This window comes from Diorhabda sublineata, chromosome 7 (assembly GCF_026230105.1).
Source record: "Diorhabda sublineata isolate icDioSubl1.1 chromosome 7, icDioSubl1.1, whole genome shotgun sequence".
NCBI classification, from domain to species: domain Eukaryota; kingdom Metazoa; phylum Arthropoda; class Insecta; order Coleoptera; family Chrysomelidae; genus Diorhabda; species Diorhabda sublineata.
This window is the reverse complement of record NC_079480.1, coordinates 5,481,692-5,497,357: the sequence shown is the minus strand read 5'-3', so window position 1 is coordinate 5,497,357 and position 15,666 is coordinate 5,481,692. Positions and strand designations below refer to the sequence as shown.

The 15,666-nt window shown below is 32.1% G+C and overlaps 1 protein-coding gene across 1 annotated transcript in view; it reads left to right on the top strand.

Annotated features, from left to right (window-relative positions):
* The window catches only part of LOC130446404 (uncharacterized), a 90,281-nt gene extending 77,667 nt beyond the window's left edge, over positions 1-12,614 (top strand). Inside the window, exons 9-11 of the mRNA XM_056782651.1 lie at positions 197-520; positions 1,073-1,282; positions 4,124-12,614. Of these exons, the coding sequence (XP_056638629.1) occupies positions 197-520; positions 1,073-1,282; positions 4,124-4,233 (644 nt within the window). The 3' untranslated portion in view covers positions 4,234-12,614. The remainder of the gene's footprint in view (positions 1-196; positions 521-1,072; positions 1,283-4,123) is intronic.
* Positions 12,615-15,666: the final 3,052 nt, after the last annotated feature.

Genomic DNA, 15,666 nt, shown 5'->3' with positions numbered 1-15,666 from the left:
ATTCACTACAAATGTTGTTTACAAATTAAGTGGTTACCAAAACCGGAAGGTACTAAAACTGTTGACATAGAGGCCAGAAAAATAACTTGATGATCTCAGCATGTTGATGTTTTATTTTAAAAATTGGCCAAAGTTCACGATACCTTTTGATGTGCCGCTAGCAGAGGTTCGATTTTTAAATATTTAATAATTTCAGCGACGTCAGTAGAAACTCAAAACTGTCCATTCATGGGAAAATTTGAAGTCAACAATCTTATCAGAAATAAAGAAGAAAGTTCGTTAAGTAAATACGCTCAAAGAGAAGAACCAAAATATTTTGATTCGAATTTCTATTTTCGTAAACAGAGACGGTCCATTTATTTTGAACAATTGGAGTATACTAGGAGGCGAGTGAAACGCGTCGACGAAGATTTTGACTGTGATAGCGATAGCAATGGGTTCTCGAACCTTATTATTGGTTGCGTTAGTTATGATACCATGGAGTTTACGGTAGATTGTCCAACGCCCAACTTAATCACTTGTAAGTGCAAAAATTTGATTTTATCAAATTATTATAGTAGAAATTATTCTCTTATGTGAGATAAAGTAAATTTGTGAAAAATTTTAATCACTAAGAATCAACTAACTCAGGAGTGCTGAATCTTCTTCTCCTGCTATCCATTAATGGATGTTTGCAATCACTTCTGAACATTTTATCCTGTCTCTGGTGGTATGAATTAATTCTCCTGTGGTTCTTAATCCTGTCCAATTTTTGATATTGTGGTGCCATGACATCTTTTTTCTGCCCAATTCCCTTCTTCCCTTTATGTTTCCTTATATGAAGAGTTTTATCATGCCCAGCCATTCACGTTTTCTTTCTATTCTCCTCAGGATTTCTAGATCCGCATTTCAAATCTCTCCAACCTGGTGTGATTCTTTAGAATTTATGTAATGCTTCTCTTACTGTTCTCTAACGCGTACTATCTACTTCATACCAATTTTTAACTCCAACTAAATTGACAGGGTTAAATAGTCTTTTTCCATAACCCACATTCTTGTATTTAGGATTATTAATTACTTTTTGTTTTTATAGCGTACTCTTGTCATGGACGATGGGAAGAAAATGGTACAAACTACCTAATCACCTCACCAAACAGTCGTTCGGCGTATGGCATTCGCAAATTTTGTTTTATGTACAAAGAAATGAATTCGGGGGTGATGTTTTCCACTTCGGCTGAAAGCTGTAGTCGATTAGTTAAGCCGGGCATTACTGGTGAATTAATATTTAATATAAGTAGCACAGGTAAGGATGCGAATATATGAATTTAGCTGAATTCTCAATTTAAATAACAGTAATTAGCAAGTAGAGTGTCACTTTGTTGTGATACTTTTTTGATTATAATCTGAATTTTTCTTGATGTGTCGATATTTGAATATCATTTGCTTATAAAATATGATAAATTTGAGGTTATGTAGATACGGCATAGTTCTGGAGTGAATTCTCTGATTTGTAAGTTCATGTATGTCGTGATTCAGTTTATCACATACACTGCCTCCTTTTTTTTCTGAGGTACTGTGATGCTGATCTATTAATTCCAATTCTTTTCAAAAAGTTCAGGACGTGGGTGTAATAGGTGTAATATCCTTGAATTCCTTAGTCTCTTATATTTCAGGAGAATCCCTTTGCATATATCGCTTTACATGGTGCAAGACAACGTGCAAGAAATTGCTTCTATCAGTAAAAGTAAACATATTTCCAACCTCAATTTTTGTTCAAGATTTTGTGACCGTTTTAAAAATGGTAACAAAACTATGAAACAAAGTGGAAAAGTAGTCACTGTCAATAATTATATCTTCTACTGCCTTGCTTTTGGAGCCTGATGGACAGGTTCATTGTTAAGCCAGAATTGCAGCGTGCACATAATAAAAATGGCATCAAATCGATAATGTTGCAAGTGCAAGATCTTGCAAGAAACAATCGGCATAATTCATCTGCGCATGCTTTTCAACGAGAAATATTTCACGTTGTATTGCCTCATGTCTAGTGACCCTTTCCAAATGAACGAAGTGATAATTTTCTAACATATTGACATCTATTTTCCATATAAAGGGAAAGAGGAGGAGAACAATCTGTGTATATGAAAAAGTCTCCCTCGAACTCTGTACGTTATATTTCCTACTTCAAATAAGTAAGGTCCTATATGATATCGCAGCCCATACAGTCACTTTAGGCGAATTAAGGGGCTTCTGATGTTTGTGTTTTTGGATTGGTTGCACTCCAATAGCGAAAAATTCTGTTTGTTGACGTGTCCATTAAAATTAAAATGAACTTCATCCAAAAACAAGATGTTAAAAGTTGGAAAATTGTAAATCATCTGGTTTATGAATTCAAGCCCTTGACTAGCATCCTGAGACCTCAATTTTTTTTAATAACTGAATTTTATAAGGTTGCAGCCCCAAAGCGTAACAAGCGAAAAAATGATGATCTATGTACGTTTCAAGCAACAGCAAGCTTCCAAATAGACAAGTCAGGCTCGTCACGAACAGACCGAGTAACACTGTCTACGTTTTCGAACGTTCTAGAAGACCTTAGACGCCCGGATTTTGGTTTATCTAGTATTGATCCGTTCTCTTCAAACATCTAGACCCATTTTCCAATCAATCGACCTCCGGTGCATCATTTAAGTGACGAAAATTGCAGAATTTTCTATGCGACACAGTCGCCGAATTAACGTTTTTATAAAAGTCATGCACGGTCCGCTTCATAACAACTAAATTTCCAAGAGCCAGTATATCGATTGCTATACCTCCCGCGCCCCTTAGAACACCTGCGTTCGCGTTATAAACAATACGAAGGTGAAATTTCTTTTGAAATACAATATATTATATTATATTTTTTCGTGGATATCCTCAAAATTTAAATCAGATACTGATTTTTTTCAGTTACAGTTTACGTTGTACTGTTTTAGCTGAACAGGTAATTTAATTTAATTCATTTTCTCATGGTAACGAACCATCTCGGAAGTCAACTGTTATTAGCAATAGCTGTCATGTCATCTGTGTCATTTGTCAATTGTAATGTGTGTTATCAGTCATCTTGTGTGTCATTTGTTTGTAACATGAGTTATTTGCCAAGAGTCATCTAGAGTGTCAACTATCACCACCAACCATGTTCGATGTTCTTCGAATGCATACATCTACACTATCAATTCATCATGTATTATATTATTATTATAATATTATGTAAGGCATAAAGTGAAAAAGGTATTATTTCAAAATAAGAAAAAGACACATTTCAGTGAGTGACACAGATACCTAAGCAGTACTACACATTCATTATACAGTTGACGTAAGAAAAAAATTAACAAAGAGACACTTCGTATAAGACTATCATATCAATGCATTCTTGATATCTGTCTTTGTAAGATTTTATATTTGTTGCCATCATCGTTTCACGCATTACAATTCAACATTCTTTTTAATATACATAATCCTGTATATTTCCCTTAGCTCGCCTACTCCAATTCAACATACTTCTTTTATCGACCTCTACGTCATACACTGTATGATATTTTACATCATAACTTTACCCATACCAATCCAAATATGCTGATGTTTTTTTGGCGTTTCCTTACGAACCTGTTTAGTGAACGAACGTGCCTTTTTGTCCATTTCCCTTTACGACAGACTTGTAATGAAAGAACACGATAATTATAACGAACTTAGTGCCTCATTGTGTTTTTAACTTTTGTCATTATTATTACACAATTGCTATATATTCCTGATTATACTAATTCATAATAAACTAATATAGAATATATTATGTGTCTTGGCTCTATAACATATAGGCTTGGGGTTAAATTCTCCCAACTAATTTTTTTATATTAATTTTAGTCCTGCACTTTCATTATTTGTATCATTACCATAATACAGATGGTTAACACACAGATGCGATCATAGATGACACAACACTTAAAAATGTGATTGATAACACTTGTGACATGACAGATGGCGTTGGCTATAGTTGACACCAGGCACTGGTGACATTTGACGGCTCATACCACTTTTGCTCTCTCCGTGATGTTGATTATCTACTACAGACACTGCAAAACTATGTATTTAAATATTAATTGATGTTTTTCAGGAAAATGTTTCGACACAGACGCTTCCGTTAGAAATCATCCAATCAATGCTTGGCTTATGTCTTCAATCTTCTTTTCCTATATAGTATCCAGATTGGTTACAATAAGATGATCAATAGAAATGTTATGTGTTTTATATTTGTGAGACTGTTATCTTAAAAAAAACGGTTGTGTGTGTATTCTAAGAAAGTTTGACGGTATGTTATGAATTTTGATTTTTTTTTTCAATTTAAAACGTATACTATAATAGTATCTTTGACCAAAATTTTTTTATAAAACAAGGCCTGAAGTGAATTAGAGTCGAGTTTACCATCTCTAACCCACATGATTTTTTCATATATAATATTAGAGATGGGATAATATAACTAATAGCTTACCATCTCTAACCCACATGTTTCTTTGATATATAATATTGGGATAATTTGAGTGTATGTATCCTACATTAAAGAGGTAATATATTGATAAACCCTCAGTTCCCTAATAGTTATAGTTGTGCATTTCCTTAGTAGTCTATGATCAAATTACCAACGAAAAGGCGAGCCCGCATATTTTAATGTGAATTAGTTTGTTTTGCGTACATTAAAAAGGATTATAGTTAAAAAATGTTGTATTCATTTGGGGGTGGAAAATAATTAGAAACAAATACAAAAATGGCTTTTTTGGAATATATCAAAAACATAAAAAAGATATAAGAATTTTTTCGGAGTAAAAAAGATGCTGTTTTCAATTTTTAAGGAATTTCCGATTCAAATTTATAGCTCAGTTTCGTGACACATTGAAAAATCTATAAAAATTGGTAACATGGATTTTTTTAAACTTTTTTTCTTTTTGATAAGTGTGTTCAAAGTACTGCTTAATCTGGCTTGCGAATCGTCCACAAGGAGTGATACTAGACGTCAATTTAAGTTTATATACAACTGGTACTTGGTCTCCTTCTCAATGGCATTATGTCCTTTGACTTAGATCACCATCCTGTAATTCGTATAGATCCGAAATCATACCTGACATTATCCAACCATCTCATTGTTGGAATCCTTCTTCTCATATTGTACACTTTAACATTCAGAACTTTTTTTGACATTCTATATGTCCATTGGATTTTTCGAGCTTTGATGAAACAAACGTCTTGGTTCTGTAGGATGACGCTTATCTCAAAGTAATATTGGATTCTCCATCCATTTCCCACTCTCACACATTCATATTTTTTCCTGGAGACTTTTTCTTAAAATCTATTTAATCTTTCTTTGTCGCATCCTGTCAGTGCCCATGTTTCACCACCATATGAGACTAATGGGCCCATAAAAGTTTTATAGATACGCATTTTGGCAGTGCAGTTTAGAAGTTTGGTCTTCAGTAGACTCAGATTTGCATAGTAGACCCTGAATCCAGCTTGTACTTAGGAGTCTAATGCATTTGCAAATGCTGCGTTCATAAATAAGAGGAAGCTAAGTTTTATGACCTTTAACTTCCAGACAATTAGACTTAATTTTAATCAATATCATTTCATACTTCAAGAACAACAAAACTTAATGTTGATGCATCATGTTTCAACTTGTCATTGTTTACCCCTTTGTCCCCCATTCAAGTGATTGCTGCTATAAAAATTTATCAACTATATTATTTGAGCAAACCTCGTATCTACGAAATCTAATGAGAAATAATAGAAATATCTTTCACCACAATTTGAATGTTTCAATATATTTGAATAATATTTTTGTCAACGTTTGCACAAAAATAAAACATTTTTTATCAATTTCAACAAACAGCAATTTTTATAAAAATTATTTAAAAAATAATGTATAATTTGTATAGGTATAAAATTACTTGTTAGACATTGTAGGTATGATTGAAAAAAAAGGTGAAAATTTCACTTCATTTTATTTTTCCTATTTTTAAATATAGGACTAGATTGAGCTATAATTTCAAATGATTATTGTAAACATTTCAACTTCTATTGTAACTATATCAAAATTGATTAGACTTTTTTTTAATAAATTCTTACTTCAACATTTTTGATCAAAGCTTTTTTCATAACTTTATATTTGTGAGATATTTTCGAAACATTTATTTTGTCGGTAATTCAAAAGTTTCCACCTCATTACAAATTTTTTAACTATTAAATATTTCAAATATATGCTAAAATGAACTTAGAGGGTGTGTCAATGGGCCTGTGGTATTTTGTATGACAGATGTTTTTGGATAAAAAAATTAATGTAGCTTTAAGCTCTAATTCACTTTGTTCAACGTTTCTCCAATTCATTTATCCCTTCAAAAAACAATATTTATCGCATTTGGAAGAAAGAAATATAACTCGTGACTAAATTAGAAGAATTGGACATCAATCCATAGTCCAAGTCATGGAAATTGGACCCTTGCAGTGCAAAAAAACTTTTTTCTTATGCAACTACCGTCTTTTTGCTTTTCAGATGCAGTAGGTTGTCATAATACTGATCATTGATGGTGGCACCCTTTCAAAGTTATTCAACGTGGATTATACAAATAAATCTGTCAATATTGGTTTCGTGGTCGATTGTTAGCAATATAGGAGTATTCCGTTGATGTGTGAGAAGCCTATGACTTCCATAATGACTGCATTTTCCGTGCTTGTAAGAAATTCAGTAAACCACTTTTCCACCATTGAAATTGATAGTGCAGAACTACCTTGGTATCAAACTCTCTTGATAAAAGATATTTTGTTCAAGACTCTACATCTCATCGTTCTGCTCAGAAAATAAGACTCCTACCAAAGAGGCTATTTTCCTAAGGTTTTTGTGTTCCATTTCCCAAGGTGTTAATACTACTCCTTCAAAGTACTTGAGCCTTTTAGTAATATGAGCAGAACATTGGCAGTGTGCTTCCATGGTTTGCTCGCAGAATCTGCAGTTGTCTTCTGCCATGCCTATCGTCTTAAGGTGTTTGACGGAGAAGGGAACTGTCAGAAGACTGATCACCATACAGTTTGATATAGCTTCTTCACAATAAGCTCTTAAGACTTCTTAACTGGTATGGTTATAATCTGTTGAATTGTCTGGCATGGAGTGATTCTCCGAAGAAATTCCATCTGATTGTTTAGCCATCCGTTCAGTTTTGGTGTTAAGAGCCTTTTCTATTTCTTTAACTAGATAATGTAGTACACTTGCCTTCTGGTAAGCAAATTGCTTAGTGTGAAGTAGCTTTCTTGCGAGAACTGAGCTTCTAAGGTATTTTTCTATGGCTTTCTCTTTAATTTTTAAGGAAAAGAAGGCCAGGCAGATCGGGCGATAAGTCTTTTGCTTGTTTCTGCTTTTTTTACCTTTCGCCATATTTTGGGTAAGTAGCCTAGAATCAGGCTGACTTCAAAATGCTTTTGAATATGTTTCTTCAAAGCCTTTCAGGTTGTAGCGCATGAAGCTCTCAATCGCCCACTTGATACTGTTTATTGAAAAGATTTCTCGGGCTTAAATTTTCTTCTGTTAAAGGTCATTCAAATTTTGAGAAGAATCAAGTCGTTCCAATTTTGACAGGAGTCAAATGACAGATGCCTAAAAAAATCACGTATTTGTTGACTCACCCTCGTACAATTAAATTGTGGACCTGTTTTATTGTTTAGTAATTTTGATTTAAATCAAAGTAACTTTTCTTTACTTCACTTCACTTTCGGTCGATATAGAAAAAGTGTATGAGTTTGAATTAGAGTTAAAAGGTAACAAACCGTTGAACTTGAACAGAATTAGCTTACATTTCATTTTATATGATCATTTTACTTTGTAAATTAAAAACTGTGCCTATTCATTAGTTTGTTTGGTCATAACATTGAGGTTAGTATACATCTTGAAGTTACTTATAAATTTCAAGGTGTGATTTATACGGTTTCTACCTACCAATCCTTTAAACTTGAAAAGAATTAGATTTATTGACAGATGTATCAACTTATATTTAGTTACTCTTCCATGAAAACCTTGGAAATAATTCTTTGAAGTCGCGAGAGCCATCCACTAAGTAGGTACTAGAGATTTGCGTCGGCCATATTGTACAGTGTAGTACTTGTATATAATAGGAATAATGTGAATGAAAAAACAGTTTGTATTTCTAAATAGTTATTTTTTTTCTAACAACGTCTCCTCTTGATAGAAATCGACAGATATTTAGTTACTATCCCCAGAAAAAATGAGGTTAGAAAAAATACTTGGGATTCACAAGGCGCGAGAGCGATCTATCGAGTAAATACAAATGGGCATCCGCCATATTGTTGTATTTAAAAGGAATTATGTCAATAAACAAAAAGATAATTTATATTTGAGAGAAAATTACAATTAGTTAAATAGTTATTTTTTCCTTTTAAAACAATACATCCCTAGATAAACGAATCGATCGATATATACCTACTTAAGTCTCCGCCCAGAAAAACGAGATTTGAAACAATTTTTGGAATTCACCAAGTGCGAAAGCCATCTATAAATTAGCTATAAGAACTGAGCGTCCGTCATTTTGTTGGTTACTTTCAATAGAAATTATGTGAATCGACAAAAGTTAGGTTAGAATTCTAGGAAACAATTTAATGTGTATCGAAACGCACTGTTAGTTGAATAGGTAATAATTACTTCCCTTGCACGAACAAAACGAGATTTAAAAAACGTTAGTATTCATGAGGCGTGAGAATCATCTATCAATTAGACATTGATAAAGAAGCATCAGCCATTTTTTTGCATTGTATTCAATAGGATGTGATTCGACAGAAGTTAGGTTAGATTTCGTGGAAACATAACTTCAATATTTTCGAAACGTACATATAACTAATTTCACTTCACTAATATAGTGAAGAAGTATGTTTTATCTTTAAAATAACTACTCTTTTTGCTAAATGAGTTACTTTCCTGTTAACAAAATGAGATTAAACACAATTTTTAGGATTCATGAGGCGCTAGAACCATCTTTTGAGTAGACATTGACAACGGAGCATCTGCCATTTTGTTATGTTATCCTCATTAGAAATTATATGAATAAAAAAAACGGGTTGGATTTCTGGGAAACGTAATTTAATGTTAATGTAATAATAACATACAGTTCGTTAAATAATTGTTTTTTTCAAAATAATTACTTTCCGTGATAGATGAATTGACAATTATCTAGGTATCCTCACCCTAGAGAAAAAGACATTCTAAGCAATATTGGGATTTAAGAGAGATGAGAGCCATCTATTAGGAACAAATGAATGACCGTCATTTTTTTGAGAAATTATGTGAATCAACTAACAGTTGGGTTAGGTTTCTGGACAAGTAACTAAATGTGTATAAAAAATACAGATCCTGAAGTTTATTTTTTCTTCAAAGAAGGGTTAATCTCTTGAAAGAACAAAGTAGAAACCAGTTCTCTTACTTTATCATTTACTTTACAGTAAAATTGAGATTGAAACTAATTTTTTAAGTTGACTATTTGATTTTTATCCATATTTTTATGTGAAATAAATGGGCGCAGTTGATTTGTACATTTTAAAAAGCAGTATAGTTTATACTTAAAACTGTGATTATTACAATATAGTATCGATTGTAAAATTTTATCTTTAATGTTTCTTGTAGGATAAGTTAGAGTAGGTATCAATATACCCCAATTTTAGGTAAAATTTTGTAGCCGTGTTTTATGTCTCATCGTCAACATGAAATATTTTAACCAAAATTATCAGTATCAATGTTTATGCTAGATTTTTTTTATTGGTCAAGATTTTGGATGAATTTAATGTGTGAAATTGTTGGTCTTTACAAAAATATCCACATCTATTATTTTTCTCAAAAATTAACTAATGCAAATATTTTTCCTTTATTTATGTTTTTTAAGAGATTTTACATTAATGGTGTATTCCAATAAGCACTCACGACCAAGGTCTTTCTCGTTCCACTTAGTCCAGAGTGGAATGGATTATGAAACGTTGTGAGCGTTGGGGTAAGTAATAACAAATGGCAAGAGACAAAATACAGCAAAACCTTTACGAGGTTATGTTACGATTTGTTAGTTAGTAATTTTTTAGTTGGGTATTTAACAAGTTTACGTTAAAGTAAAATCAAAATGTCTTCTGTCGCACGTTGCAATTTTTGTTGCTTCGATTTTTGAAAATTCCACTATCAATTGTCACTTCAACCCATCTCTTCGCATAGGTCGTCGTGAGCGTTAGTCATGACGTCATTAGTGACATTCTCTCCGTAACCACAACGATTCTAGTTGCCATGTGGAACTCACAAAGAACTACTTTTGGCGTTGTGACCGCTTAGTGGAACGCACCATATATAAATTGATATCACTGACGTATTCCGTTTCCAATACCAACTATATTGAGAACGACAGAACTCTGTACCAGTTTGTAAAGTCGTCAAGTTAAAATTGTTACAGATATGGAAGTATTTGCATTTTTTATGTAGATAAATTCAAGTTATATAGATTTTTATTTACTACTTTAGTAGTCAGGAATACACGTACTGAACACACTGTTTATGCTACTGCTACACCAATACTCACAATTACCCTGTCTGACGGGTGTTTCGATAAACAAGTCATCATCTTCAGAAACTGAAAGTGAACTGTTTACTATAGGTGTAGTGATAGTGGAACTGAAGACCGAAGGTGAACATTACACCAACAGTAAACAGTTTACCTTTGGTCTCTGATGTCAATAAGTTGGTTATCCAAACGTGCGTCAGTGTAATTGTGCGTGTTGGGGTAGTGGTAGGGTTAACAGTGTGGTCAGTATGAATATCACTAACGATTCCAAAAATTTCTACATATTTTTACATTACCTTGATGGATATAAAGATAAATTGAGTTTGGGATAATATTTGAATTTATAGAATTGAAATATTCATTTTAATACCTACTTTTAGGAGTTCACTAAATGAAAATGTTACGAGAACATTACCAACAATTTTTATCTTTATAATAACTCGAATTTTGTCAAAATTGCTTTTTTCTTTTCGTCAATAATTCATCAAGTACAGGTTGATGATTTTTTATTATTTTGTAGTATAAAAATTGATACTTATAATCTTAATCTTATTATGACGGAATACAAAATCAAACTTCCGAAGTAACGTTTTTATTTAACAAATCTTTTCATTTTTATCGTGCCCAACAAATAATAATTTTTCTTACAAATAATCAAACATTTTTTATTCCAAATCAAAGTTTATTCTTCCTGTTTTTTTAGTCTAAGATTACTAAAAGTGATGGTTTTTAATCAACTTGTATTAGTCACAATTGAATGCTCATAGGGAAAATACATTCTTACTACATTAAATTGGTGAAAGTTGACTTTTTGCGATGCTTTGCAAACTAATCTTTTTTCTCGTCCTATGAGGTGTGGTGTGCAGTGTCATGCATCCGTGTGGGACTCTCACCTCACTAAACTACCCTCACAATATTATTAGTATGAAATTGAACATCTACTCAATACTCTAATCGTTTTTATTATTATGCTGTCCACTGATGGTAATTCCCCTTTTTTTATTTCATTTTCCTTCTATCTTCATCCCATATCTCCGCCAGTCAAAAAAACAACCTATCGAGTAATAAGCGTTTGAAATAAATTCTAACTTCGATTTTTACTTTTCGGATGATAACTCAAAAACTGATGAGGTTACCACAATAGTGACTATTTATATATTACTATATATAACTATTTATATATATTAGTGATAAAATTTTAAAGTTTTCTAGCACCAATGGTGTATATCGTGTGCAGCGGGTCATCAAAGCATAGTCCGTACTTTTCTTTATTTTGTTAGTAAACGTGTCGAAGAAGCCGTGTCCCATTAGAACTTGTGTGAAGTAATCGAGTTCTTATGTTTACGTTGTACCCATTTTTTATTACAATTCAATCACACACAATCTTTTTCTCTCCTAATCAAAATAAGGGTAGATTCTTACTGCGAATAATTTACTAGCAGTAGTTGACTGTGCACAAGGAAAGCGTACTCTTACTACTTTGATTAGTGAAGGTTGACTTCTTGCAAGGAGATGGTTAGGTAACCTAACAACACAAGTTTTCTTTATTTCTAGACAAAAATTAGATTCTTACTGTTTATTAGTAGAAGCTGATGAAATTCACTGTCTACAGTTGACTGTACATAGGGAAAGCGTATTATCACTACCTTGATTTGGTATGAATTAACTTTTTGCAAGAAATTAGTTTACAATCTAAAAGAAACTTCTCTTTTTTTTCCAAATTTTGAGATTACATGACAATTCTGTTGATGTTAATTTATTGGATACCTTCATTCTGCCAGAGACGTTCATCATTATCATTCTAACCATACGCTTCTTTGGGACGCCAAACCCCAAAAGATTCTTTCTTGAACTCGGAAGAATATATCAGTTTTTCTTTTTAGATGTGTGACTTTGGTGCTTAGTATAGCATATTTGGTTAATTTGAGTGAGTTAGCGTCCTAACTCAACTTTTTCACGAAACAATTGTTCCTTGGAGCCTGCTATCATTATTACAATCTTGGTCCAATTTATTGAGCATTCATATCTCAGTTGAAATAAAGTAAAACTAAAAAAAATTTTTTTCACTAGTATCAATATAGTTATTTTCTAAATTCGGCTTTTTTTAATGCTAACTAAAAGTAATTTTTGGTTTATTAAGTACAGGTTAATGATTGTTTAGTATTTCATAGTAAAAAAATACAAAAGAAAAGGAAAAAAATCAGCTCAACATCAAGTATAGAGTATATATATAGAGAGATCCTTACTGAGCTTCAAGATGAGTTTGGATCATCGTTCACTTGACTTTTTTAAGAGTTCTACTTAACCTAACTCAACCTTTTGCTGTCTTGGGCTACAAGGTGCGTTAGTTTGATAAAACCTTATAGTTCAGTAGTCTCATTATTTCTTTTTGGAAATCAAGCTTTCTAATTCAACCTGTTCACGAAACAATTGTTCCTTGGAGAATCAACAATCAAACTTTCCAGGTAACGATTTTATTCAATAAATCTTCTCAATTTTAATAAGCCTCAATAAATCTTCCCAATTTTAATAAGCCTTTCGTACAAATAAGGAAACGAAGAAATGATTTCTTCAATCTTCTTGCTACAGTATTAATATCATCAACAGCAATTCCAACTTAGTGTGAATATTTGATTAACAAAATTGAAATATTCACAAATGAAGAATTGTGATGAAAATTTCAAGCATCCTGTCAAATATATAGATATTTTCACCCACATGAACATTATTATTTCCATTTAAAATAGGTTCGTGATACATACGGATGAAATACTGAGAAAGTGTAACCAGAATTATGGGAACAAAAAGGCTTTCGATGAACATTCGATATCTTCTAAGTTGGAATTTCTGGAATTGTTGGTGATATTCATACTGAACACACTGTTTAACTACCACTACACGAATACTCACAAATACACTGTTTGACGCACGTTTCGATAACCTAGGCAAATAGTTTACCTTCACTCTCTGAAGACGATAACTTGGTTATCGAAGCATGCGTCTGACAGTGTAATTGGGAGTGTTGGTGTAGTGGTAGTGAAAACATTGTGTCCAGTGAGTCGATATACATACTATAAATGAAGTGACCGAAAAATGCTATAAGCAACTGTAAATGCTATTCATTGACTTCAAACAAGCATTCGACGGTCTTAAAAAAAGGACAATTATCAAGTCTATAGGGCAACTGAAAGTACCACAAAAGTTAATTAGATTGATGAAAATTAAGATACATTTTAAGGGAAGAGTAGTGACAAAAGAAAGACCATCCAAGGAATTTAAAATAACTGCTGGATGGCAAAATAAGTTTGCAAAGAAATAATATGACAGATACTTTACATCGTTCCGATGTTGTAAGTTTTTTCATAGCTGTTATCATAAAATGAATTAAAAAATGCGACCCAAAATTTTTTTAATATTCAGTACCAACATATCAAGAGATAATAATATTTTGAAAACTATTTATAATGCACGTCTCCCACAGAAGTAATTTCGTTATCTCGTTCTATTAACAAATACGTTATTAGGGATACTACCATCTCCTTGCAACTCCTTAATAAAGATTGGGATGTAGTTTTCTATTCTCTTTATTAAAATAGCGATTAAAATATATGATTATTTTGATAAATAAAGAAATCTGTTCAACTTTGACAAAAACAAACAGTTTAGAATGATACATTTGCGTTTTGGATATTTAAATTTTCTTTCCTTGTTGCAATTATGAAATTTGCAAAGTTCACCTAAAATCTCTTTGAATTGAAGACATATTTTTTATAATCGGAACATATCAAAGAATTTCATGTTGACTTTTACTATTAGTAGTAGCAACATTTACTGCAATCCAATATTTTTATTTGAAAAATAGGGAGAACAGGTAGGTAATTTGAACATTTTATATATAAATATACAGGGTGTACAATTTTTAAAATAACACAACGTGTATAGAGGGTATATAAATGAAATAATGTTTCAGGATACAGAAGACGTGTCATTATTTTACAAATTTTGTATCAAAATAGGTGGAACTTGACCGATTTGAATTTCAATAATTTTATTTGGTCTATATCCAATCTCCAGATGAAGTTATTTTTAATAAAAGGATATAAGTCTTTTAAATATTTAAGGGGGCATTCTAGCCTAGAAGCCTAAGTTTTAGCATTTCTGAAACTAGCGTAAAAAAGATTAATAAAATTTTCACTATCCATATTTTTATATTATATTTGAGGCGCCTGGAATCATAATCCGTTAAGTCCATTTCAAGAAACTTTCAGAAAAGTAGAAAAAATGTCACAAATTCATGAGAAATTATTAATTTTTTTTGCCAAAAAATCAATAATTTTTACATTATAACAGAGACAATGTATAATCGAGATTCCCAAAAGAGTTTAATAAATATTTAAAATCAATACTTGGACTTGTCGGATTTTGATACTAATATAGGGATTTGGCAGGATTTCAAACAAAAATAAGCGTAGGCTGCAAAGGGGTTGAGCTTTAAAAGATATACTAATTGTAATTTTTTTACACTTACGTATAGACTTACTAAAAAATCTTGACTTTAATTAAAAAAATTGCAAAGTATTATACAATATCTGTATCAATTTCCTCACCAACAATAATGTTTTCATCTTCTTCTTTGTTGAGTTCTCCGGCTTCATTATTGAGACCTTCGGCTTCTTGGCTTTCCAAATCCCGATAAAATTTTAGCGTCTTGTGGTTTTCTCCACCCCAGTCCAAAGTGCTTTGTTAGAAGTTTCGCGGTATCCTTTATTTTTGCAGCTTCAAGGCTAACCCCGTTGTTGATGGCTTTTGGGTTTATGTGAGACATATTAAACTTTGGTTTTGTGACAGATTTTGCTTGACAAGATTCAGTTCTATAAAAGACTTCACCCCAGACCAGAATGCTATTTTTCTTTTTGTTCTTTTTTAGCAAAATCCTTTTTGATGGAACTTAAAGTTCGGTTTTTTGCACATTTTCAGATTCAGTTTGTAACCGGGACAGTGACTCCAATGGTTCCATGTTTCCACAGAACTTCATACTCTTCTAGCTTAAGAATAGTGTCCTTCTTTTTCAAATCTT